Source organism: Pan troglodytes, chromosome 1, assembly GCF_028858775.2.
Source record: "Pan troglodytes isolate AG18354 chromosome 1, NHGRI_mPanTro3-v2.0_pri, whole genome shotgun sequence".
NCBI lineage: Eukaryota > Metazoa > Chordata > Mammalia > Primates > Hominidae > Pan > Pan troglodytes.
The window spans coordinates 14,756,045-14,783,964 of NC_072398.2; the positions used below are offsets into that span (position 1 = coordinate 14,756,045).

The 27,920-nt window shown below is 41.5% G+C and overlaps 1 protein-coding gene across 6 annotated transcripts in view; it reads left to right on the forward strand.

Moving 5' to 3' along the window:
* TARBP1 (TAR (HIV-1) RNA binding protein 1) overlaps positions 1 to 27,920 on the forward strand; it is a 91,405-nt gene that overhangs the window by 56,272 nt on the left and 7,213 nt on the right. For 3 of the 6 annotated variants that reach the window (XM_514281.8, XM_016941147.4, XM_009441676.5), the window contains 6 exons: positions 4,559 to 4,669; positions 7,141 to 7,290; positions 14,854 to 14,940; positions 19,304 to 19,500; positions 24,104 to 24,185; positions 26,798 to 26,969. In XM_514281.8, the coding sequence (XP_514281.5) occupies positions 4,559 to 4,669; positions 7,141 to 7,290; positions 14,854 to 14,940; positions 19,304 to 19,500; positions 24,104 to 24,185; positions 26,798 to 26,969 (799 nt within the window). Of the gene's footprint in view, positions 1 to 4,558; positions 4,670 to 7,140; positions 7,291 to 14,853; positions 14,941 to 19,303; positions 19,501 to 24,103; positions 24,186 to 24,420; positions 24,517 to 25,045; positions 25,139 to 26,797; positions 26,970 to 27,920 lie in introns of those variants that run through there. The other 3 variants (XR_677832.5, XR_008537591.2, XR_010149726.1) reach the window with 3 other exon arrangements.

The following is a 27,920-nucleotide window of genomic DNA, read 5'->3' on the forward strand; positions in this document are numbered from 1 at the left end:
CCAACTCAAGTTTGGTTTTAGAGAACAATAATGGTAATTTTTTCGTGTACCATCTGTACTTCACTCTGTATTTTCCAGTGCCAGTCAAACCCGGTTACGTTTTTTGTTTGTTTGTTTTTTCTTTTTCTGAGACAGAGTCTTGCTCTGTCGCCCAGGCTGGAGTGCAATGGCATGATCTCAGATCTCGGCTCACTGCAACCTGCGCCTCCCAGGTTTAAGTGATTCTCCTGCCTCAGCCACCCGAGTAGCTGGGATTACAGGCATCCACCACTATGCCCAGCGAATTTTTTTTTTTTTTTTGAGACGGAGTTTCGCTCTTGTTGTCCAGGCTGGAGTGCGAAGGTGCGATCTTGGCTCATTGCAACCTCTGCCTCCCGGATTCAGGTGATTCTCCTGCCTCAGCCTCCCGAGTAGCTGGGACTACAGACATGCGCCACCATGCCCGGCTAATTTTGTATTTTTAGTAGAGATGGGGTTTCTCCATGTTGGTCAGGCTGGTCTCGAACTCCCGACCTCAGGTGATCCACCCTCCTTGGCCTCCCAGAGTGCTGGGATTACAGGCATGAGCCACTGTGCCTGGCCTAATTTTTGTATTTTTAGCAGAGACAGGGTTTCACCATGTTGGCCAGAATGGTCTCGAACTCCTGGCCTCAAGTGATCCTCTTGCCTTGGCCTCCCAAAGTGCTGGGATTAGAGGTGTGAGCTACTGTGCTTGGCCCCAGTTATGTTTAGAGTACTATATTCATATATGGCTTTCTGTAAGAAATGGAATGAAAAAGTAAAAACTGAGAAAATGGCATCAAATGTTAGGAATTGATTGCTGTGATTTGAGAGCCCGTGAAAGATTACCCCAGGATTTGCTTCCATTGTAATATATTGTTATTTCTAGATCTGGGTGTGTGATGTTTGTCTAAGATTGATGAAAATTCCTTATTTATTCAGATAAAAACAATGCAGTTAGGTTGTTTTTGAGCCTGCAAAATCATTTCTAAATGAACACTCTAGTGTCTGAAGAACAGGTTTAATAAATCTGGGGACAAGTTAGATAGGAAGGGTTAGAGTTGAGCATGGTGCTCTGTTCCCCATGTAATGTTTAAATGACAGATACAGTTACCTGTCATTTAAAGCCGAGGTCAGCGGAGTGCCTGGTCTGCTTTCTGACCTTGGTGTGGATGTATGAATGACTACAGAACTCATGGAAGTCCCTCTGTTAAAACAGGAGTATTCATCATACTTTTATTTTCTGAAGGTAGCAGGTCAGCTTTATTATATAAAACCTTGGAAATATTTTTTATGCAACAATTCCCTCTCTGTAGTGTTGGAGTCAAGGAAGATGTTCCAGAGGAAATAGTATGTTATTGGTTTTCTAAAAGATGAGTAGAGTTTAAAGTGATAGGAGCTGGGTATGGGTATTCTATCAGAACAAAAATACATGTTATAATATATATTTAGCTATTTAGATAAGGGGTCAGGGCTAGACATGGTGGCTCACGCCTGTAATCCTAGCACTTTGGGAGGCCAAGGCAGGAGGATTGCTTGAGGTCAGTAGTTTGAAACCAGCCTGGGCAACACAGTGAGTGAGACTACGTCTCTAAAAAAAAAAAAAAAAAAAAAAAATTCAGAAAAAAAGAGAGAGGGGTCAGGAGGGTCTAATCAGGTGACATTTGGGCCGAGCTCTGGATGAATTAAGGAGGACACCTGGAGAGGATGCTGTCCGGAGACCAAGCGAGGAAAGGTAGTGCTGCGTGGAGGACGAGGAGGTTGCAGGCCGGCTGTTGGATTCAGCTGTCTTGGTCACCTCGACAAAGGCGTTTCATGGTGGGATGAGAATCTAAGTAGAAACAGTTCAGAAGAAAATGGGAGTTTAGTGAGTGGAGACAGTGAGTATAGAGTCTCTTAGGAGTTTGCCCTAGAAAAGGGGGAATAAAAGGGGTCGTTCCTGGAGGGGAACCTGGAGTTAAAGAAGGGGCTTTTTAAAGATGGGAGATAATTAGAGCATGTTTGTATGTTGAAGGAAGTGGTGCAGTAGAGAGGGAAAAATGACAGGGAGAGGCCAGCAATAATCACATAGGCAAAATACTAGCCAGTCATACCCACTGGGATGGCTATCAAGAAAACAAACTAAAAATAATGAGCATTGGTGAGGATGTAGCAAAATTGGAACCCTCCTGCATCACTAATGGGAATACAGAACGGTGCAGCTGCTTTGGAAAACGGACTAGAAAAAGCAGAATTCTTGTCTAGAGCAGTAATTCTTAAAGTGTGGTCTCTGGATCAGCAGCGTCAGCATCCCTGGGAACTTGTTAGAAATGCATATTCCTAGGCCCTGCCCCCAGTCTACAGAATCAGAAGCTCTGCGGGTGGTGCCCAGCACTCTGTTTTAATGAGCCCTTGTGATTCTGGAGCTGATACAGTTTAAGAACTATTGGTCTAGCAATAATGAAGGCCCAGATACAGCTGGAATACATATTTTTAAATGTTTAATTTTTGTGGGTCTATAGTAGGTGTATACATTTATGGGGTGTATGAGATATTTTGATATAGGCATACAATGTGTATTAATTACATCAGGTAAATGAGATATGTCACCTCAAGCATTTATGCTTTATGTTACAAACAATCCAGTTATACTGTTAGTTATTTTAAAATGTACAATAACTTACTGTAGACTGTAGCCACCCTGTTATACTATCAAATACTAGATCTTATTCATTCTAAGTATATTTTTATACTCATTAGCCATCCCCACACCCTCCCACTACCACCACTACCCCTCCCAGCCTCTGTGGCAACCATCATTCTATTTTCTATCTCCATGAGTTCAATTGTTTTATTTTTTAGCTCCCACAAATAAGTGAAAACATGCGAAGTTTGTCTTTTTGTGCCTGGCTTATTTCACTGAACATAATGACCTCCAGTTCCATCCGTGTTGTTGCAGATGACAGGATCTCATTCTTTTTTATGGCCAAATAGTACTCCTACTCCATTGTGTGGAATACATATTTTTAATGAAGTCAGTTGTGGCTGGTGATTTTTATTTTCTTCAGTAGTACCTGGCCATGAGTTAAACAGACTAGTAGAGAAAAGATATTCTGAGTAAAGGAGCACACTGAGTGGAACAAGCAGAAAGACAGAAGAAGATTTTGAGCTGAAAGGGAATTTTAGAATTCTCAACTTCCAGTTGAGGGTGGTGACTTGGTGAGGTCCTAAGGGCAGCTTTCTTGACATGAAGATGCTTCTTCTGAATGCATGAATGATCCACTCTACTGATTCCATTTTTAGTTGCATTGAGGTTGAGCAGTATGTGAAACCTAAACACACCTATATCAGAAGAAAATTCTTAACAGAAATTATATAGAGATTATGAGATTTTAAACAGCATTGGAGTCATTAAAATCTATATTAATTTAGCTATTGTCATGAAACTTTATATACACTAAAATGCAGAGAACGAGATTATGGAAGAAGAAAGGTCAGAGAAGTTATGAAGTAGATGAGGATCATCTACACTATGTGAAAATGGTTTTGGAGGTGGTGAATGACTTTTCACCTTTAAGACATTTGAGAATGTTGACATACTCTTCAGTGCCATCTTGCTTTATGGCCAAAGCACTAATAGTTATGGTGATAAAAGCAAACCTTGCAGCTGGCTGAATTTAGGCGGCACAAGCCATGAAAAGCCAGAGAGAGCTCTCTGTTACTAGGAAAGGCTCAGTGCTGCCATTTTCTTGTGTCTAGAGACACGTCATGCGTAGAGATGCCTTGCACTGTCCATGTACTGGGGTGGCTTCTTAGTGGTGTTTGCATCAGATTGTAGATACCAGTATTCCAAATGTGAATATGACACGGGGGCACAAGGTGAGAAGTGCCTGTGAGGTACATGGTAGTATGTGGCAATATATGTCCAGTATCTCAATCTCTTTTCGCCCCTGGAACCCATAGCTCCCAGTTTTTTGGCCTTCTTCTAATTTTAAAAACACTTAGCCAGGCGCCATGGCTCATGCCTGTAATCCTAGCACTTTGGGAGGCTGAGGCGGGTGGATCACCTGAGATCAGGAGCTTGAGGCCAGCCTGGCCAACATGGTGAAACCCCATCTCTACTAAAAATACAGAAGTTAGCCAGGTGTGGTGGCGGGCGCCTGTAGTCCCAGCTACTCGGGAGGCTGAGGCAGGAGAATTGCTGGAACCCGGGAGGCGGAGGTTGCAGTGAGCTGAGATCACGCCACTGCACTCCAGCCTGGGCAACAGAGTGAGACTCCATCTCAAAAAAGAAAACAAACAAACAAAAAACATGTAAGTTAAAAGCAACTAAGTTCAGTGTTTGAAGTGTTTTATTTAAAAAATTTTTTATTTTTCTTAATCACGCAGCCCAAAATGTCAATGTTTGAAATATTTTAAGGTGCCATTCTTTTTCTCATCCTCCTAACTGCTTTTTGGGGGAACAAAAAGACCCTGTGCCTAATTTAAGCCTCTTACATTTCAAGTTGTCATTGATTTTTTCATTAATCACAAATTCAATAGATAATTTAATGTTGACTCCCTCCCTTCTCCTTTCCAGGATGAATTAGTGTCCAAGTCCAAAAAACGCTACTATGTGAATTCTCTACAGCACAGAGTGAAAAACCGAGTGTGGCAGACTCTGCTGGTACTTTTCCCTAGACTTGATCAGGTATCATATTTTTATTATATTTGTACCTTTGAAGCATATGATTTCATGACTGAACTATTTTGCAGAAACTATCATATACTATTTTAAAATTGAAAAAGATAATGTTTAGAATTCTACAGTTCTTAAAATTGAAGTTATTCAAAAGTTTGTATTAACAGAGAGAATACCAAGGCAATTAGGTATTGTAGAAATAAGTTAGAAGTGGGTTTACATGGCCCCATTTAATATTTTTTCCCTTTGGTGTTTTAATGTGACATTTTAACTGTTTAAAGTCTGATTTGCCATTTGATTAGAAAATGCAAATACTTAACTCCTAATTTTCTGTAGCTACGTTATTTTGGAGTGTTACACTGTTTTGGATTATCTGTACTGTAGAAACCAGGCAAATTGTATCATTTGGGATGGGAATATTGTTTCACATGGTGGATTTCCTTGCCCTTAACTTCATGAATAGTGTGACCATACAAACTAGCTAAGGAAAGGCCAGGTATCTTACAACAAAGTATCTTTATCCAAAGTTCCCTTTTCTTCCCTGAGGAGGCAAGAAACAGTTGAATGGACGATCTGATTTTTCTAACCATCTTTGCCTAATATTCCTGTTGAGAAAATAGATCATCATTATGAGAAAGTGATGGTATATAACTCATGCAATTTTTAAAAACAGTTTTCAATGCAAAAAACATCTTTCAGACATGAAAATTTCCTACTGTCCTCCCTACCTTCTTTTAAATGTGTGAGAGAATTACAAATATATATACTAGCCTCTTTCTTTACAATCTTATGAAGTCTTATATCTGTGAGAGAGAAATAGTAACAGTGTAAGTATATCAGTATATTCAAATAAAACTATTTGGAATAATTTAAGAGGAAATAGCTAAAAGAATTGCTTCTGGGGAGTAGTTTTGATGGATGTGGGGGGTGGGGGAGGTTGCTATTTTTCATCATAGGTCTTTTAGTATTATTTGATTTAAAGTATGTCATTAAACATAAGGATGCATTAAAAAAGGAAACATTTTAGAAATGCTCAACTAGATTACTGAGAGCATTTTTTTCTTAGGGTGGAGAGGGTCTCCTAGAGAGAAGGGTAATGTTGGAGAGGGTGGGGAAATGTCTGAGCGGGCACACCTGCAAGGAAAAGGAAAGCTAGCAGTCTGTTATGGAGCTCAGAGTTGTAAACTGTTATATCTTATGGTTTTGTTTAACCTTCATAATAGTCTTCCAAGGTAGGCCATACATATTCTCATTTTGCCTCTAAGAGCACTGCAGTTGAGAGAGGTTAGGTGTCCTGCCTGAGAGGTTACACAGCTAGTGGCGAAAGATAGAGGTGGAATTCAAAATCAAGCCTAACTACAAAATGTATGCTCCACTTTATGACACTATCTCAGGGCTTAAAATGAGCCCTTCTGCTCTTTTTCAACTAAGTAGAAATTCGTGTAAGATAGATTTTTCTTCTTTAAAATAAAGACATGTACATAATACATATTACTTTTATTTTATTTTATTTATTTATTTTTTTTTTTTTTGAGACGGAGTCTTGCTCTTTTACCCAGGCTGGAGTGCAGTGGCACGATCTCGGCTCACTGCAGGCTCCGCCTCCCAGGGTTCACGCCATTCTCCTGCCTCAGCCTCCCACGTAGCTGGGACTACAGGCGCCCACCACCTCGCCCGGCTAATTTTTTGTATTTTTAGTAGAGACGGGGTTTCACCGTGTTAGCCAGGCTGGTCTCGATCTCCTGACCTTGTGATCCGCCCACCTCGGCCTCCCAAAGTGCTGGGATTACAGGCGTGAGCCACCGTGCCCGGCCAATACATATTACTTTTATATGCTTATATAAGTAGATATTGTTTTTCACCTGCTGCTTAGATAGGTTCCGTCCCCCGATGGAAATACAGTTTTGAAGAGGAGAGGTTGGAAGAGGGAAAGATGATTTTGGAGCTCAAGGTCTTAGCCAGAGAACAGTGCAGTAGTTGTGGGCCAACACAGACCATGAGGGCAGGAGGACGACGAGCCTGAACAGAGGGCTCAGTGGCCCAAGACCTGCCCCTCTGGGATGCTGTTTCCCGCCTGCTGACTTCAGTCTCTGTACCATCCCTTGTTACAAGGTTTAAGCCCTGGCATCTTGGCAAATCTCGATTTGCTTGATTTGAACCTGAATTCTTCCACTTACTAGGTATGTGACTTTGGGAAGGTTATTCAGCTTTTCTGAGTCATTTCCTTTCCCTGTAAAAATACAGGTGATGAATAACCTTCCTTATAGATAGAACTGATGTCCAGGTAAATTATAAAGTACTGAATGAAGGTACTTCATCATTATATTTTAATCAGTAGTTTTTAGAGTCTTTGCTCGGAGAGTTGTAGATCCAATAAATTACTTATGATAAAAACTTTAAGCTATTTTATTTTAAATGGAGATTATTTTTAAATTAAAATGAATAACTGTAACTGTTTAATTGTGAACTTTTTTTCTCAGAATTTCTTGAATGGAATTATTGACAGGATTTTCCAGGCTGGTTTCACCAACAATCAAGCATCCATAAAATATTTTATAGAATGGATTATTATATTGATTCTTCATAAATTCCCTCAATTTCTTCCAAAGTTCTGGGATTGTTTTTCTTATGTAAGTAAAGAATATTTTTTATATATTTTTAAACCAAGACATGATTTTGATAATGCTGGGAGATTTGTTTCACTTAAATAGTTGTTTTTGACTCTCAGTTGCCCTATTGTATTGACATCATAAGTTATGTTTTGCAAGATCTGAATTAATTCAGAAGACAGAAATCCCTGGCATTCATTTTGAATATTTCATAGTTTTTGAGAGCTGTTCTATTCAACAAAATAAAGATGGAAAAGGCATTTGTCATTAAGAAGTAAGGGAAATAGGTGCATTCCGTATTCTTATTTACCAAGCAATGTCTTTGTTTGATCTTAGAAATATGAACGATGAGGAATTAATTGCATTCCTTAAAATTGAAAAAAAGGTTTTGGGAGATTTCAAACATAACGTAGAAAGAATAGAAGTAATATCAGTTCATTTCCTTTCTTGTTTCATCTGTACCCTCACACACTCCCCTAATCGCTTTCCAACTTTTCTCATATATTGAAAATCATTTTTAAGGAATTGATACTAAAATTAGTGATAGAGTTTATCATTGCTGGCTTCCTGACAAAGAGCAAATTGTTTCCAAGAATCAGTTCTAAATCTGGAATGCTTTCTTTTGGTTTCCAAATTCACCTTTCCCTTTCATAATAGATGATCTTGTCTTCTACTTTGTGTGAAAATGGAGGTGCATTCCTCAAAATATCCTTTCTCTATTTCTTCCTATTTCAGGAAAGATATCCTTATTCTTTTTTTTCACATCTATCCCCGGTGACCTGTTTGTGTCTCCTTTGGGACCTCACCGAATTCTTCACGCTTGTTCTGTTGACTTTTCCTCCACCCAGCTATCATCCAGTGTCTTCCTTTCTTTACTGTTAAACTTCAATGTGTGATCTTTGCCTTCCTCAAATCACTGAGGTCCACTCCATTTTCAACAGTGATACATCAAGGATTTTATCTGAGCTGCAGACAGCCTTTCTCTTTTCCTCCATGCTCCCCACTTTAATTTCACACCTTCGCATTGGTAGTGGCTTTCTCCACAGCTGATCCTCACACTGCAGTCAACTTCATAATTCCCTTCCTATTGTGCTGATAACTTCTCTATTTCCTTCACATATTTGCTTCTCTCTCCCAACCCTTATGCTTGGTTTTATCTGAAGAGTCGCTGTTTAGCCTGTCTGCTTCTCTTTTTGCACTTCCTTAGCATAGTAAAGCCCATCTCAGCCGGTCCCTGCTTCTCCAGCCACCTGCAGGGCCTTTCCATAATCACTTCAAACTTCACCCTGTGTTAAACTAAACTGGTAACAGCATCTGGCCCTGAAATTGGCTCCCCTTTCTGATGTCTTTCATTCTCCCAGTCTCCTAGCTTAAAACCTGGGTGTCACCATAAGCAGCAGAAACAGCAGCCTCACCATAATCCTCAAAGACAGGTTGGAGTTTTTACCCTTATGAAGAAAACAACGATTAAGTGAGTCATCACACCACTAAGAAATGACAATGCTTTGGCCAGGAGTGGCGGCTCATGCCTGTAATCCCAACAGTTTTAGAGGCTGAGGCGGGAGAATTACTTGAGGTCAGGAGTTTGAGACCAGCCTGGCCAACATGGTGAAACCCCGTCTCTACTAAAAATACAGAAATTAGCCAGGTGGGGTGGTGCATGCCTGTGGTCCCAGCTACTTGGGAGGCTGAGGCAGGAGAATAGCTTGAACCCAGGGAGGCAGAGGTTGCAATGAGCCAAGATCATGCCACTGCACTCCAGATGGCATCAAAGTGAGACTCCGTCTCAAAAATTTTCATGTCTTTCCAGGCTCCTCTGGCTCTTCTTTTTCATCTTCATGTTCCTATAATGAAGAAACAGATTCTGTTATTTTTCCTTGAGTTGCCTTTTAGATCCATAGCTTTATTAATGTAGTTTGTTTATGTCACCTCTCAAATGGGTTAGCACTGCCCCAGGAATTCTCACAAAGGGCAGGTTGGTTCTGGTGTACCCCCAAAACTTCCTGGTGCTCCCATCCACAGTAGTGCCAGTTGTTACTTTTATTTGCTTAGCTCAGCCTCTCACTCGTCATTAGACCTTGTATATTCTCTTCGAATCTGATTTTACCTGTGGACATCAGACAGAGTTTTTGATGTAGGCAAAGGAAGCTTTTGCTGATGGAATCAAAACGGGATTCAAAAAAGGTAGTGGGGAAGAGGGGAGTAGTAGGTAGCTTACAGAACGCCGGGAAAGCTACAGAATCAGACCTGGAAAATTGGTAGGAACAGGGGAGGCTCAGTGGCTTCCAGAAATGCAACCACAGGCAGGCCAGAGAGAGCTAGTTCACTGGGGACATTACCCCACTGGACACACGGTGCCTTCAGCAGGGCTTTGCCATAGCCAGCTCTATACCTACTGTCTCTGCTGCCTGCAGTGGAGGAGGGTTTTCTGTGAGCTCGGCTTCTCTAAGTTGTAAGTTCTCAATTTAGGAATCAGAAATGGGGTCTTTGGAACCAGGTCAGGTGCCTTCTTGTTAGTGGCAAGGAGGTTGGGAAGATGAATACCTGGCATTTTTCAGTGTCCCCCAACACTCATAAGATGGAAGAATTCCCTAAACTTGGAAAGGGGATTCAGGATAGATATCAAAGAAAGGGGCAGTTATCCACTACACCCTTTTCCTCCTTTATTCAAAGCAAATTACCTTAACCTTTATTTTTTTAGAGAAAATAACAGTTGCCACCTAGGAATACCTATATCTTCTCTAGAGCAATCAGACAAATCTGCCTATGTCAGTATCCATCTGAGATTTCTTCCTTTTACCATAAAGGAGTAGAATCTTCTCCAGTGCCAGAGTAATTCTTCCACTAGGTCTTTGGCCCTCTTCCCTCCTGTCTTCTCAGGCGTTTGTTGCTATCAGCCTGTCTTCTATCCTCAGTCTCTCCTTAGCCAAATGGTCCCATTGGCTTTTCAGCAGGCTCGAGTTGCATCCATTTTCTGTGGATCTTTACACTGGATGTTTTCTCGTCCCTCTCCTATAATCACCCTGGCTCTCTACTATTTCATCATCAGACTTCCTGAAAGAGGTGCCTGTGTTCCAGAGGTTTAGTTTTTTTTAAATTTACTAATTTTATTTATTTTTTTGAGACGGAGTCTCGCTCTGTCGCCCAGACTGGAGTGCAGTGGTGCGATCTCGGCTCACTGCAACCTCCGCCTCCCAGCTTTAAGCAATTCTCCTGCCTCAGCCTCCTGAGTAGCTGGGACTACAGGTGTGCATCACAACGCCCGGCTAATTTTTGTATTTTTAGTAGAGATGGGTTTTACCATGTTGGCCAGGCTGGTCTTGAACTCCTGACCTCAGGTGATCTGCCCGCTTCGGCCTCCCTAAGTGCTGGGATTACAGGCATGAGCCACCGCGCCCAGCCTTATTTTTTCACATCCTTCCCAACCCACTCTTGAATCCATGGTAGACCAGCTTCCAGTTCAGTTACTTCTCAGAAGACACTGTTGCAGGAGTCAAGAGTGACTGACTGACGAGTCAGTGGTCAGCCTTCGTCTTCTTCTGTCAGCCACATGCATGCTGCTGACCATTTTCTTATTCTTGCTTCTAGTGACACACACTTCTCTGGTTCCTCCTGCCCTCTTTTCTGTGTCCTTTCCAGGCTTTTCTTTCCCTGCCTACCTCTTAAATGGTGGTGCTTCTCTAGAGCTAGGCTTTTTTTTAATTATTATTTTCTTATTTTTATAGTCAGTCTTCTCTGTGTTGTGGATTCACATATTACCTAATGCGAATGACTTACTCATTAGTATTTGTATGCCACACATCTTCCCCTGACTCTAGATCAGGAGTTGGCAAGCTACAGCCAAATTTGGCCTGGCAGAGTTATATCGGAACACAGCCATGTCCATGCATTTTCACATTGTCTGTGGCTGTGTTTGAGCTAACATGGCAGAGTTGAACAGTTGCAGCAGAGACTGTGTGGCCCACAAAGCCATGTTTTTGTGTATTGCTTGGCCCTTTACAGAACAAGTTTTCTGACCCTTGCTGTAGACGTTTTCCTTGTAGATGATTTTCCCTTAGACTAAATCACCTAAAACGTAGATGTGTAACACTGAGTGCCTTATTTTTTCCCTCAAACTTGATCTGCTTCCTACTCTAGTGAATACCACCACCATCTATACAGTTGCACAAACCAGAAACCTTGACACTTTCCATGCTCTGTATCTGATTCGTGACCAGGTCCTGATCTTTCTGCCTGAATATTTCTGAGTTCTCCCTCTTCTGTCCCTGCCATTGTATCTCAGTCGACGCTACTGTCATCCTTGCAGTGGTTCCCTCACTGGGCTGCCTACATCCACTCTTGGCTCTGTTTCCATCTGCTTTCCACCCTGAAGCCCAGGCAGGGTTTCCATGGTGAGAATTTCAACAGGTGACCCCACCTGCTGAACACAGTGTCTTACGTCGTCTCAGGATGAAGACTGTGCTCCTCGGAGTGTCCCGTAAGGCTTGCGTGATCTTAGGCCTCTTTCCTCTCTTGTCTCTCTGTGTGGTCTATTCTCAATTCACTACGCTAGGCACACTGATTGTCTGTTTTCCGTTGCTAGAACTCTCCAAAGCTTAGCGGTGTAAACAATGTGTTTTGTTTTGTTTTGTTTTTGAAATGGAGTTTCATTCTTGTCGCCCAAGCTAGAGTGCAATGGCACAATCTCGGCTCACTGCAACCTCTGCCTCCCGGGTTCAAGCGATTCTCCTGCTTCAGCCTCCCGAGTAGCTGGGATTACAGGTGCATGCCACCACACCCAGCTAAATAATTTTTGTATTTTTAGTACAGATGGGGTTTCACCATGTCACCTCAGCCTCCCAAAGTGCTGGGATTACAGGGGTGAGCCACTACTTTTTTTTCATGATGTGTGTGTTGTCTGGGCCTGGCTGGGCAGTTTTGCTCCTTGTGGTGTCTGCTGGGGCTGGGACTTCCAAATGGCTCCTTCGCTCACATATTTGTCACCTCAGCTGCAATGGCAGGAGCAGCTCTGGTGGCTAGGCATCGCTCCCACTCTGTGTCTCCAGCAGGGTAGCTGGACCTCTTTATATTCAGTTCTCCAAGAATGAGCATTCCGGCGGGTCGGGGGTCGAGGGGGCGCAGGCGGGTCATGTCCTGACGTGCAAGTGCTCATCCAACCTCTGGATGCATCAGGCTTGCTAATGTTCACCAGCCAAAGCAAATCACATGACCATCCCTGCTGGGGTGGAAGGGGCCTGCATCGGGCATATGTAGGGAGGGTTGGTTGACCGGGGGTCACCCGAGATAACTGAGTACCACACTGACCTTTTCAGTCTTTCCTGCTTATCACCAGTCCTTTTGGTTTCAGGCTATTGCACATGTTGTGCCCTTTACACAAAATGGTCTTCTTTCTTCTCTTTATCTAGATAACTCTCTCTCCCTTCACATCTCAGTTCATGTGTCTTCTTTATTTATTTTTGAGACAGAGTCTTGCTCTGTCACCCGGCAATTATAGATCACTGCAGCTTTGAACAACTGGGCTCAAATGATCCTCCTGCCTCAGCCCTCTAAGTAGCTGGGACTACAAGCACCTGCCACCACGCCTGGCCAATTTATTTTTAAATTTTTATAGAGGTGAGGTCTTGTTATGTTGCCTGGGCTGGTCATGAGCCACTGCACCTGGCCCATATTGTCTTTTTTTTTTTTTTGAGACGGCGTCTGTCTCTGTCCCCCAGGCTGGAGTGCAGTGGTGTGATCTCGGCTCACTGCAACCTCCATCTCCTGGGTTCAAGTGATTCTCCTGCCTCAGCCTCCCAGGTAACTGGAATTACAGGTGCCCACCACCATGCCCAGCTAATTTTTGTATTTTTAGTAGAGACATGGTTTTACCATATTGGCCAGGCTGGTATCGAACTCCTGACATTGCGATCCACCTGCCTCGGCCTCCCAAAGTGCTGGGATTACAGGCATGAGCCACAGCGCCCAGGCCCATATTGTCATTCTTAAAGGAAGTTACCTCCCCAAGTATTTAGATCCCCTTATTTTAGGTTTTCATAGCACATAAATAGTACTGCTTACAGTTAGGATTTTAATCTGATTTGATTTTTATCTTCTCCAGTAGATTTTTAAGTTACAGGAACTTGTTTCTATAGTAACTGTCATGTAGAAGACATTCAGTAACTGTTAAATAAAGGAATTAAATAATAATAAATTATTTGCCTCTTGGATTGGTTTCCAAACTGGTCTTCCTGCTTATATGCTCTTTTCTTTCCAATCTGTCTGGCATTTATCAGTTTATTATCACTAAAATAATGTATTATTCCAAAACCACTAAGATTATGAAATAATAATAGTTTCAGATTCCAGTTGAACAGTCTTTTTCAACTGGAATCAGAGGTTTCCAGATTCCAGTTGAACAGTTTTCTTTAAAAATTTTCCCTAAGATAGCTGATTAAGTCTTCTATAGGTTTTTCGCTATAGCTTTTTAAAGCCTCTACAGTATGATTCCATTTAACTTTTGAGCCTTATCTCCATCACTCTCTGCCAAACTGGCTTTGTCTCCTCTTGCTGCCTTTCCCTTAAGTTTGCCTCTGTGTCTTTGTTCTTGTTCACTTATCTGTTCTCTAACCTTCCTGCTCCTTCTCCAGGCCAGTCCTTCCCATCCTGAAGGCCTCACCTCTCCTGAAGTGAGCATGCCCTTGGCTCTGCCACAGATAATCAACCCTTGGTATCCATGGGGGATTGATTCCAGGCCCCCCACGGATGCCAAAACCTGAGGATGCTCAAGTCTTTTGTTTAGAATGGCATAGTAGTTGCACATAACTGATGTGTATCCTCCCATGTACTTTAATAATCTTAGATTACTTATAATGTCTAGTACAATGTACATGCTATGTAAATCGCTGTTATACAGTTTTAAATTTTATTTGTATTACTTTTTAATTGCATTGTGTTTTAAAAATTTTTTGTTAAATATTTTTCATCCACGGTTGGTTGAACTCATAGATGCAGAACTCGTGCATACAGAGGGCACACTGTACTTTACTTTATTTTATGTTTTTTTTTGAGACAGGGTCTTGCTCTGTTGCCCATGCTGGAGTGCAGTGGCACGATCTCAGCTAACTGCAAACCCTGCCCTGGGTTCAGGCAATTCTTCTACCTCAGCCTCCCCAGTAGCTGGGACTACAGGTGTGCGCTACCATGCCCAGCGAATTTTTGTATTTTTTGGTAGACATGGTTTCACCATGTTGGCCAGGCTGATCTCAAACCCCTGGCCTGAAATGATCCACCCGCCTCAGCCTCCCAAAGTGTTGGGATTATAGGCGTGAGCCACTGTGCCCCGCTGTACTTAGAGCTGAGTTATTCGGTACTTTATGTGACCTGCTGATTTTTGTGTGCACTGGCATTTGGCTCTAGGAAATTATTTCCTTTGCTTTCAGTCCTGTGCCTGTTGCCGCAGCCCCCTTCCCACCCAGACCCCGGGCTGTTCCAGGGAAGAGGCTGCCTCATGTCCTGGGCCCTCATAGAGTCCAGCACGGCGCTTTCACGTGCATGTTTCACAGTAAGCTTTGAATCAATATTTGTTTATCTGATTATTTTTTTCAGGGTGAAGAAAATCTTAAAACAAGCATTTGTACATTTTTAGCAGTTTTATCACATTTGGACATTATTACTCAAAATATTCCAGAAAAGGTAAGTTTGTTTGTAAGAATTTAAACTTGACTGTAAAAAAAGAATTGTATGTATTTGTACCAATTTTTTACATGTAGAGCATTCCTGTGAATGTTTGCAATTTTTCCCTTTCCTTTCCACTGCCCTGCTAATGTGCACATGTATTAGACACAAATACCCAGTAAATGGGAATTACCCATTTACATGCATACACACTGAGGTGTGCTTGAGTACATACCAAATTTATAGACAAACTACTGGGTAAGTTTTTGTTGATACTTGTATAAAATTAATAATTATTTATAATTCTTAGGATTAGGATTACTTAGGATTCTTTAAACAGGACTTCCCTTACCTTCTTTGACTGAATGGTAGTTATTTAACAAATGCTCATGCAAAGAAACTTATGGCCAGACTATTAAAAGCTGTTGGGTAATTGAAGGTGATATAAAATGACTGTCATCATTTGGAGTGTGCAGTACAGTTACTTTATGTTCCTCAGGTTTAGAACAATTTCCCCAGTAAGTTCTCAGACAGATAGGCAGAAATCTTAACTAATTTTGGTTAATCACTATGGCAGCCATTGAAGAATTTAAGAGAACCTGCCAGTAAGATTTGGAATAAGATTCTATATTATTGCATCCACAGAAAAGAATGTACTGATATACTATAAACTCTAGGAGAAAACTTAATTGAAATAGTGTTATTAAGTGTTGAAAGTACCTTAAAAATATAAGGGAAAATAAGCTTTCCTAGAATTTTTCAGTGTTCTAGTTTTTAAACAGTGATGTTTTTTATTAACCTATTTCATCCATTCAAAGACAGGCCTTTCTCCACACCACATTTTAACCTCTAAAATCATGATAACACTCTTAAATTGGTGGTGTCTTCCAGTGTGTATCAGCCAGATGGCAGTGTGTTACAGTTCCAGGAAAACTCGTTCACGTCTTCCGTAAGATCAAGAAGCCTCTGGCATCAGATAAGATCAAATGTTGTCTTTCTGTTTTAAATATGTGCAGCAAAGAGATTTGCTTACAATCTATTGAGAAAGCTAAAACAGAGCAGACATTGTCCTGTTGCAGGGTAGATGAATAGCCTAAGAATAGTTTAGACAAATTCTGAAAATGAATTTACCTTAGAAGATGTTCATGTTAGATCTGGGAAAAATAACATGTTATTTTTCCATCAAGCCCTTTTTGTACTTGCCGTTTATTACATATTTTAGATTTATTTTTTATTTTCCAAACATCCAAAAAGGAATGCTAATTAGTAAAATGGAATAATTTCCATTTCAACACCTTAGGAAAAAAAAAAAACTGACTTGACATACCTAAGAAAAGGCCAAGTTGATTTACTTTGTCAGTCTCTTCATTTGTGATATGTAAAGTCCGTTGTTACCTAGATAAATGTAGGTTTGATTTCTTGGAAGCAATCACTTAAGACTTTCCATTTTCTTCAAAGCATCTTACTTAACCTGCATGTGGGATCTGTACTGAGCAATTAGAGATTCAAAACAACTGTCACACACGACAGAGGTTGTAACCGCCCAACAGGTTCACCTTTTCCGCCGCCTACACAGAGCCGATTTATCGAGACAGGAATTGCAATAGAGGAAGAGTACACAGAGCTGCTTGTGCAGGAGACTGGAGTCTTATTATTACTCAAATCGATCTCCCTGAGCATTTGGGGATCAGAGTTTTTAAGGATAATTTGGTGGGAGGGGGAAGGCCAGTGAGTCAAGGGTGTTGATTGGTTGGGTTGGAGATGAAATCATAAGGAATTGAGGTGTCCTTTTGTGCTAAGTCAGTTCCAGGGTGGGGGCCATGAGATCAGATGAGCCAGTTAATCGATCTGGGTGGTGCCAGCTGATCCGTCGAGTGCAGGTCTGCAAAATATCTCGAGCACCGACATAGGAGCAGTTTAGGGAGGGTCAGAATCTTGTAGCTTCCAGCTACATGACTCCTAAACCATAATTTCTAATCTTGAGGCTAATTTCTTAGTCCTACAAAGGAAATCTAGTCCCCAGACAAGAAGGGGGTTTGTCTTGGGAAAGGGCTGTTATCATCTTTGTTTTAAACTATAAACTAAACTAAGTTTCTCCCAAAGTTAGTTGAGCCTACACCCAGGAATGAACAAGGACAGCGTGGAGGTTAGAAGCAAGATGGAGTTGGTTAGGTCAGATCTCTTTCCCCACCTCAGTTACAATTTTGCAAAGGCGGTTTCAGAATCAGAGCACTAAGTGTTCCTATAAAAGGAAAAAAAAAAAACCTTTCTTAATTATGCTCATAGTTGTGTATTGTCCTGTCAGCTTGCTCGTTATGTAAAATGAGCGGACTTGAGAATTCACGAGCAGAGCTTTTTACACTGATATGTATGAAAGCATCATTTACGTCCTGAAAGCTCCAGCCGAGCGATCACTGGCAGTGCCAACATTTTTGAGTGTGGGCTCCATAGGAAGCACTGTTTTCCCTATTGAGAATTATAGTGGGTTTTTTTCATTTACGAGTAATGTATACCTAGCTCCAAGATCTTGGTTGCTAACACCATTCTCCAATAAAACGAACCAGGGATTGCTGGAGAAATAGCTGATTCTAAAACTAGGGCAGAAAGTATACAAGATGAGCCTGGAGCATCTTGTAGAGTCAGAGAGCAATGCAGAACTTTATACATACAGTGATGTGAGATGGGCATGCAGAGGGAAGATGTTCCCAGTGGCTGAAGCTGAAACAGTGTGAGCAACAAAATAAAGCAGTGTTGGATCACAACCCAAAGAATAAAATAAATATCCTCGAGCCCACACCGATATAAATAAATGATTGAATCAATAAATGAGTCCAGGCACTGTGGCTCATGCCTGTAATCCTGCACTTTGGGAGGCCAAGGCGGGCGGATCACTTGAGGTCAGGAGTTCGAGACCAGCCTGGCAAACATGGTGAAACCCCGTCTCTACTAAAAATACAAAAATTAGCCAGGCATGGTGGCACATGCCTATAATCCCAGCTACTCAGGAGGTGAGGCAGGAGAATCACTTGAACCCGGGAGGCAGAAATTGCAATGAGCCAAGATCGCAGGACTGCACTCCAGCCTAGGCGACAGAGTAAGACTCCATCTCAAAAAAAAAAAAAAAAAAAAAAAAAGAGGGATGGACAAGACAAATCTCTTGTAAAAAAAATTACAAGTAATTTTTATAGAAGCTCTGCCCTGAGGGAGGGGGAGCGTGACTTCTCACTCCTTTAGTGTGGGCTGCACAAGTGACTTCCTTCCATATGGGATCGTTATAACAAAAGACTGTAACAAAGGCTATGGGAGTTATAAGACAGGAATTGTGGACAAAAACCAGTGTATATCATAACATCACACCTTGTAATGTTGGCAGTACAGTCACTGACCTTTGATAAATGTTGATGACATGTTGAGTAAAGGAATGAGAGAAAGAGGATTGTTTATCTCTGTTTTTATCCTTCTCAGAGAAACTTTGGGTAACTGAAGTGTGTTATCAGCCATGCTGATGCCTTTGGTAAACTATTGTGTGAATACGGTTGTTTTGAATTGGTCAGTAGAAACTGGGCTGCCAGGCGCAGCCGGTAAGCATTTCCATGTGAGCCTTAGGGGAGAAGTGCATTTGGTAGGAGCATCAAAATAGCTTCTGATATTTCATTAAAAGTTTGGGTTCGTCTGGTTCCTTCATTAGTATATGTCACTTCCTTTGACCTTCAGTGTCTATTGAACCATGTGATTTTAGAAAGCAAGGGATTGCTTGACATCTCCAGGCTGTGAAGACTAAAGTTCACAGGAAAAGACTACAAGGAAATTTAAACAGTTTTATTATTTTCCCCCTCATTTCTTAATTTTCCTGCCACTACTCAGTACTGTGTGGGTCCAGGATCACAATTAGGGAAGACAGAGTAGCTCAGAAATCAGTAGTGAGGAGGAGGACAGCACTTTGTGTGGTATCTTGCTCTAGGAGCATTTTCAAGCCATCAGAAATGGGACTCTTGAAGACTATTTCTGACTTTCTCAGCACAAATTAAGATAATAGGAGATGGAGGCTCCATTTGAAAAACATTGTGGTTGTATAATGGTTAGCATAAAACATACTTTTTTCAAGTTAACTCAGGTACTAGAGTATGGGGGGCGGGGGGAAATGTACTGCAGCATTAATGAAAACTAGAGCTGGGAGAATGTGTTTTTCCTTGAGTAAATTGCAAATGCCAGTGCACCGCATTTGACCAGGAGGGAAGAATGAGAGGCCCTGGTAGCAAAGCCAGTGGAAGAAGTTTTACTAGGAGCAGTTGTATCATTCGTGTACTTTTTTTGTGTCATACAAGTGAGAGTGAAATGGTCCATGTCTGTGTTTTGAGGAATTTTTTGCCTTTCTTTTCAGAAACTAATTCTGAAGCAAGCCCTTATTGTTGTGCTGCAGTGGTGTTTCAATCACAATTTTAGTGTTCGACTGTATGCTTTAGTTGCTCTTAAGAAACTCTGGACTGTGTGTAAAGTGTTAAGTGTTGAAGAATTTGATGCCCTGACTCCTGTGATTGAATCCAGCCTCCATCAAGTGGAAAGCATGCACGGAGCAGGGTAAGGAGCCCTCGTCAACCTCATCGCCCTCACTCTCCTCCAGCAGGGCCCACAGGGAGGGGGCAGTGCCCATGCCGTGTCAGCTGCTCCTTCCACATCCTCATGCTGCCGTCCTGGAGCATCAAGGGCTTGGACTGGGCCAGGCCTAAGCAGCTCACTTTGGGGTGTAGTTAATTACAGTTCATTGTCAGCTCCACCTTGACCTCTTACTGCCCTTTTATCCTCAGTCCTTTATTGTACAAATAATCTTCTACATACTTGTACATGTTTCTCTTCAGTATAGCTAAATGTCATCTTTTGTTGTTTGAGAACTGCTTAGAAGTGGCACGACCTGACTTTAAAGACATACTCTTAATCTCTCAGCTATACTAGTTATAGCTAAAGGCTTTTTTCTTTTCTAAGAGAACTCTCCTATTCCTCAGACAAAATCATACATGGAAGCTCAGTATCAAGCAAGTGACGTGGATGGGGTGAGGGAGCGGTGCAGGACCCAGTGTCTGTGAAGCCCCCACGGTGGTTCCCATGTCTCTGCCTCTCTTTCCCCGCACCTGTCACGGCGCAGAAGCAGGCTGCAGTGTCATAAGCATCTCCAGGTCTCTGCGCTTGTTTCCTTATCTCTGAGGTGGTGCTGTTTTGCCTTTTTATTATTATCATAGATTATTGCCATCCAGGAATTCTGGATTTTTTTTTTTAATTTTAGAGACACAGGCAATATCAACCAACATAAAAGAATTTTCATCTTAAAAGCTGAAAAAGCACCCACTAATTTATATACACAAATGGTTAAGTGTTGGAAGCAGCATAATAGGCAAATGAAATAGCATTTGGAAAACCAGTAACATGTAGAAGTCTTGGTCGTGACCATTAAGTTATTTGTACATGGTACAAATAAGACTGAGTCATTGTGTAGCTTCATATGGGGCTGGGGCGAGGGTACCTCCCTGGCTGCAATGTACCTTTCTACCTCCCTTCACTTTCGATGCATTTGTTGAAAAGAGGCATTTGGGCATTAAGTGGGTAAGGGAGGTTTTAGGGGCTTGGGAGAAAGATATTTGATAAATACAAATAAATACTAAAATGGAGAAAAAAGTAAATAGCATGAGATAAAACAGGGGAGTAGCAGGAGAAAAAGAGAGTTAGCTGTGGGGAGATGGGTTCCAGAGGAGGGACAGAGAGCAGAGGCGGGAATGGATTCCTGGTACATCATGCACAGTTCTGTGTACTGGAGAATGACCTGCCTGTGCCTGGCCCAGCAAAGGCTGGTCATCAAAATTAGTCATTCACTGTAGCATTGCCAGGGACCCCTACAATTCCAACTGTCCTCTGAAAACTAAAAATCTTGATCTTTTCAAGGGACCTTAAATGTCTTATTTCTCCTTGGTGTATGGTGTATTTCCTATATTATTTGGTGAATACATGGCTGAGTTTACATGTGTAGATTTGAACATTAATATTTCTCAGGATCGCATTTGCATTATCATGCAATAATCCAAACTCAAGCTACCAAAGTTGCTGCTAATCATATTTTATTATGTAATTTAATGAACTTACGTGCTGCTTGTGTTTGATGGTTAGAGATAGGTAACCAGGGGACAGAGGGTATAGTTACCCCATAGACTTTCAGCCCTTCCTTAATGGAAGGGAGTTTGAGGGAATTGCCCTAATTTAACACGCAGATAGGCATTTGTCAGCTTGTAGCTGTCTCTATGATTCGATGGTGAGTGATTATTTGGTATTGAGACATTTCGATCCTGGTTGTTGATCCTATTCTAAGTTTGTTGGTAGCTGTGTTTTGATTTCTAAAAGCAATTGGCTCCAGTCATATTTTTTATTAAGCAATAAAATGCACTTTTAAAAAATAACTTTAAAAATCTCAGTACCAGGTAGGAGATATAGCCAATCAAAATAAGGCATCCGGCTGGGTGCAGTGGCTCATGCCTATAATCCCAGCACTTTGGGAGGCCAAGGTAGGTGGATCGCCTGAGGTCAGGAGTTTGAGACCAGCCTGACCAACATGGTGAAACCCTGTCTGTCTCTACTAAAAATACAAAAATTAGCTGGGTGTGGTGGCAGGCGCCTGTAATCTCAGCTACTCGGGAGGCTGAGGCAGGAGAATCTCTTGAACCCGGGAGGTGGAGGTTGCAGTGAGCCGAGATTGCGCCACTGCACTCCAGCCTCGGCAACAGAGCAAGACTCTGTCTCAAAAATAAATAAACAAATAAGGCACCCTGGGCATTAAGCCACCTCTGTTCTGTGATTGCATACCTCCTTGGGATCGGCTTGTGACAGGCACAAGGCCAGGTGCTGGGGGTTAGCCAGGTAGATGAGCCTCTTTCTTCATGTGACTCACAGTCAAATGGGAATAGACATCAAGTAATCAGAGCGATTTTTTAAAGTTTTAAAATAAATCACAGAAAAGTAAATGTGGTGATGAGGAAATACAGACTATTCAGTCTGGGTGGTTTAGGGAAAGCCTTTCTAAGTAACATGATGTTTACATTAAAATCTAAAGCATGAATAGGAGCTAGGTCAATGAAGACTGCAGGAAAGAGATTTCTGTGCAGAAGACACTGTGTTTGGGAACGGCCAGCCCCACTTGATTTGCCCGGAGCTTTAACTAAAGCAAGCTTGGTCTGGCTGAGGGAGGCAACAGAGCAGTCCCAAGATGGAGGGAGCCAGGGCCGGGCTTGGGTTGATGTTGAGTGAATGGGGAAGCCAGCAAAAAGTTAAACTTGAGAATGACGTCATCCAGTTTTCTTTTGCATTAAAGTGTGAAGAGCAGATCGGAGGTGAGCAAGAGAGAGTGGGAGGAAAATTGCGATTTAGATTAGTGTGAGATTAGTAGAGGGACAGAAAAATGGACAGGCTTTGAGGTAAGGTAAACAAGGGCCTAAAGTACTTACTGGATTTATCAAGAGCCATTCGATAGCATAATTAGGGGATTGAAACCAAATTAAAATAGGTACAAGAGGGGGCCAGGTGCAGTGGCTCTCGCCTGTAATCCCAGCACTTTGCGAGGCTGAGGTGAGTGGATTGCTTGAGCCCAGGAGTTCAAGATCAGCCTGGGCAACATGGCAAAACCCCGTTCTCTATAAAATAATAATAATAATAATAAAAAGTTAGCAGGGTATGGTGGCATGCACCTGTAGTCCCAGCACCTCGGGAGGCTGAGGTGAGAGAATCACCTGAGCCCAAGAAGTTGAGGCTGCAGCGAGCGGAGATCGCACCACTGCACTCCAGCCTGGCAACCGAGTGAGACCCTGTCTCAAAAAAAAACAACAACAAACAAACAAAGTCCAAATGTGGATAGGATGATACATTAACATATATTACATCAGAGTGGTAGGTTTACTGGTGTCTATAATTTTCTTTACCTGAATATTCGGAATATTTAAAATATTTCATGTCTTTAACTTTTCAAAAAATGGGTGATGAAGGTGAGACAGAGTCAACTTATTTAGAAAATTCTCTCAAAAAATAGTATATTAGGAAGTTCAACAGCTAGTGGTGGGGGTGCTGTCAAAAGAGGGCTTCTGTTTCATTTTCGGTAACATTAGTTGTTTTTAAGTGATACTCATAGTCAGGAAGTTGAACAGTGCGGAAAGGCATCGAATGAAAACGAGACAGTCTCCTTCCTTCTCCCACCAAAGGTGAAACTCCAGTAAACTTGCTTTTCTTTTAACAGCTACCTAATATTCCATTTGCCTTAGGATATCGCTTGAGTCCATTACTGATGGACACTTTAATAAGGTTTTGTTTTGTTTTTTAAGACTAGATACAAAAGCCCTTTTGAAAAGGCTGAAGGAAAGGCTAGAATAGAGAAGAGGGGAGATGCGGAAGTTGGGGGAGATAGGGCACAACCCAGGGGAATGGGATCTGTTGCGGGGCAGGGTATTGCCCTTTGAAGAGAGACTCTTGACAGTGAAGGAGAAAAGAGGACAAGTGGGTAAGGAGGTGGCAGGAAGAAGAAAGATCTCTCACTCCTGTCTGCTGTGATGTGTGAGGCATGGCTGTCTGCTGATAGTGAGAGGGTCGGGGAGGGCATAGGAACTCCAGGGAGTGAAGAAGACACATTGGTCAGGGCAGGAGCGTGATCTTGCCAGAAAAGTGTCTTGAAATTGCTGCTTAGTTTATGGGTTGATGATCATGAATTTTATCTGAAACCTGCCTGCCATATTGTATAACTTTTATCCCTACCTTTTTTGCCTTTTAAAACATAAACTTGACAACAGATGTTTTAAAAATTTAAACGCTGCTCATAGTAAATTTGTTTCGTTTGTGAAAGTAGGTACAACTTGGCTGCATGGTATGAGTCTTTGGAGTAGAAAAGGTGACTTTTATGTAATGGTTTTCTCTCCTGGAAAAAAGAGTTTTCTGCCAGACATAGGTTTAAGGTTCCATTTCAAAATGTGAAATTTAGTAAGTGTCAGTTTTTAAAGTATGTATTGATCTTGGAGAGGTGTGTATAAATCTTAGGATAAAGTTCATAAAATTTTCTGTTCCTTCTCAACTCTGCAGCCACCCTTTAAGATACTGAATTGATTCTCCCCTCACCAGAGTTGTTTCATTTGTCTGTGGCTCATACCATATTTTTAATCCTTAGGAATGCCAAGAAGAATTGGCAACGCATTCAAGAGCATTTCTTTTTTGCAGCATTTCACCCACTCAAGGATTATTGTCTAGAGGTGAGTAGAGAATAATATCATTTGTAAATTCTCTATTGTATCTTTAATCCTGATGCTTCCTTTCTGCTTTTGTTGAAGGGTTGTGATTAGGGTAAAGTTTTTTTCTTGCTTACAAACATCACCTTAACATTTTAAAGTTCTAAGTTTAACTTTGTCACTTTATGCAGATGACTTGCTTTCATTTCACTCTTAAGCAGTGAAAATTGGCTAGTCATTTTCACTTTCTATTTCTCAGGCAGTGTCTGGCTTGTAAACAATGGAAGGGAATATTTAACTCTAAACAGAAATCTGTTCTGACATTAAAAGGAAATGAGTGAGAACATTTGTGCAGGTGAGATTTCATTGTACTGAAGCCCATTGTTAATGAAAGAACAAAAAGATATACTTTTTTGTTAATGGCAATTTTTAGGTTCTGGGTAATGAGAATTGTATAGGAAATGATACATCACCTCACTGACTGTAACAAAATGTGCTTATATAATTTTAAGAACCATAAACATGCTTATTATGATTAACATGTAAATTAATTCAATATGTAAATCATTAGACATTGCATAAATTATGATACCTTCTCCCTTTTTCAACTGTAATTATAATGTGCTGCCCTTGAATTTAAATCACTGACCTAGGGCTTTTCCTCTGAAGAACTTATAAGTTATTGGTAACTTAGGCTGCTGTGCATAAGCAATTTTGTTGGTGGATTACTAAGATTATTGATAAACTGATCTTTAAAAAAATATAGATCTATATATTGCAAGATATGCATCCTAGAACACTAATGTGTATTTTCTGCTGCTTCACTGCAAATATCATTTAGGATTTTTCAAAGATTTTAATATGCTCTGCTCTGTGTTCTTTAGCGCCCAGAATGCTTTGTCCGGCATCTTTCTGCAGGACTCCTCTAGTCACTCTAGTGTTAAGTCAACCTTTTTCTATTCAGTCCTCCAACAGGAGTAAGTCCTTTGCCTCCCTCCTGCCCTCCCTCATCCTTACCTTTGACCACCTCACTCTCATATGTTTTATGATTTATTCTCCAGTCATGAAATGAATTAAAGGTGTATGTGTAAATAAAATAATGGGGCTTAATTGTTCACAGGAACTGTATCTCTTCATGTATTTGGTTTTTTTGTTTTTGTTTGTTTTTATTTTATTATTATTATACTTTAAGTTTTAGGTTACATGTGCACAATGTGCAGGTTAGTTACATATGTATACATGTGCCATGGTCATGTGCTGCACCCACCAACTCGTCATCTAGCATTAGGTATATCTCCTAAAGCTATCCCTCCCCTCTCCCCAGAGTGTAATGTTCCCCTCCCTGTGTCCGTGTGTTCTCATTGTTCAATTTCCACCTATGAGTGAGAATATGCGGTGTTTGGTTTTTCGTTCTTGCGATAGTTTACTGAGAATGATGATTTCCAATTTCATCCACGTCCCTACAAAGGACATGAACTCATCATTTTTTATGGCCTCATAGTATTCCATGGTGTATATGTGCCACATTTTCTTAATCCAGTCTATCATTGTTGGACATTTGGGTTGGTTCCAAGTCTTTGCTATTGTGAATAGTGCCGCAATAAACATATGTGTGCATGTGTCTTTATAGCAGCATGATTTATAGTCCTTTGGGTATATACCCGGTAATGGGATGGCTGGGTCAAATGGTATTTCTAGTTCTAGATCCCTGAGGAATCGCCACACTGACTTCCACAATGGTTGAACTAGTTTAGTCTTCATGTATTTGGAGCTGTACTTGGTGCCCCCTACTTGGTGCCCCCTTAATCAACATGTAGTCGTGATCATTGTGCCAGTTTAAGTTTGCACAGATATAGCTAGTGTGAAGAAAACCATATTCATTCTAAAACCTTTCATGAAGACATGTGCATTGCTGCTAAGAGTATTGTTTCATTTTTAAGTTGCCTGTGCCTCTGCTTCCTATGTACTTTTTTCACTGTTGGTCATTTTTATGGTGCAGTTCTTTTAGTAGGTAAGAAAAGCAAAGGAGGATTGCTTATGCGATGACTGTTTACAGTGGTGTCAGACTATGCCGTTTTCACGAACGCTTTAATATGCTGTTGTAATCTGATTTTATCCTCGTCTTACAAATGAGGAAGTTTAAGCCAAGAAAGGCTGAATCACTTGCCTAACGTCACACAACTAATTATATTAGTCAAACCAGAATTCAGATTCTAAATTTATCTAATGGGTACGAGAGTAAAAGACTTGTCATGAAAAGAGCTTGAACTTGATTGCCTTTGGAGGTATTTAGTTGTCAGTAAATTGCACTTATCCAAATACTGTCCATCATTAGAACTGATTACTTCTGAAACATTGTTTTTATTAGGCACATACTGGTTTATTACACACAGTTAGAAGTACCAGAGTACAAGTTCTGCCTCCTCTCAGGGATTCCCTAAATTAATCCCCTAATTTCTGAGAAGATGAGAAATATATATAGACAGTTGCTATAAGATATAAATGAAAGTATATAGTTTGATCAGATGTAATAGTTTGGAGAATATATCATTAATAATTAAGTTGTATTTTAAATGTTATATATTTCTTTGTTATTTTTAAGGGAAGAAATTTAGATTTTATAATTCTCTTTTCAGACCATATTTTACATCCTTCCACGCCTTTCAGGCCTTATTGAAGATGAATGGATCACCATTGATAAATTTACCAGATTCACTGATGTTCCTTTAGCTGCGGGATTTCAGTGGTACCTTTCTCAAACTCAACTTAGTAAACTAAAACCAGGTGACTGGTCTCAGCAAGACATAGGTAAAAAATAATTTTCATTTTATTTTTTCCCCTTGTTGATCTGGTTAGTTTTTTTGATTTAAGTTACTAAGGACAGGTAGTTAATAATAATATCACTTTCATTGACATGGTGAACTCTGCCTTTCCACTTAGGGAAAAGACAGTGAAAAAGTGTGGTATAACTTTGACTAACACTTTTAGTGAAACTTAGCTTTAAAGCTATTTAAAAAAAAAAAAGCCAAAGAAAGCCTGATCTGCTTTATATAAAGCTGATGGCCAGTGGCCTCCCTTTTAAGTAGTATTGTTCATTAACACTCATTGCTTTTCTACTATATATTTCTGTAAAAATAAACATTTCCAAAAGGACCAAATGATGAAATCTCTTTTTTTGTCCTTCATAGGAATAAAGCAGAGCTCTTGATTCTAGTCCCCTCTTGGTTGGTTGGACGCCGCTTCATGTTATCCCTTCTCCTCTGTCTCATCCTTCCCTGTACAATGACTCCTTTCCACCGGCTTCCTCTGGGACCCACATTCCTCTCCTCCCCCTCCCCTCCCTCTTCCCCCTCCCCCTCCTCCCCCTCCTCCCCCTCCCCCTCCTCCCCCTCCTCCCCCTCCCCCTCCTCCCCCTCCTCCCCCTCCTCCCCCTCCTCCCCCTCCTCCCCCTCCTCCCCCTCTTCCCCCTCCTCCCCCTCTTCCCCCTCCCCTCCCTCCTCCCCTCCCCTCCCTCCTCCCGTCCCCTCCATCTTCCCCTCCCCTCCCTCCTCCCATCCCCTCCCTCTTCCCCTTCTTCCCCCTCCCCCTCCTCCCCCTCCTTCCCCTCTTCCCCCCTCCCCCTCTTGCCCCACCTCCTCCCCCTCCCCCTCCTCCCCCTCCTCCCCCTCCCCCTTCTCCCCCTCTTCCCCCTCCCCCTTCTCCCCCTCTTCCCCCTCCCCCTTCCCCTCTTCCCCCTCCCCCCCCTTCTCCCCCTCTTCC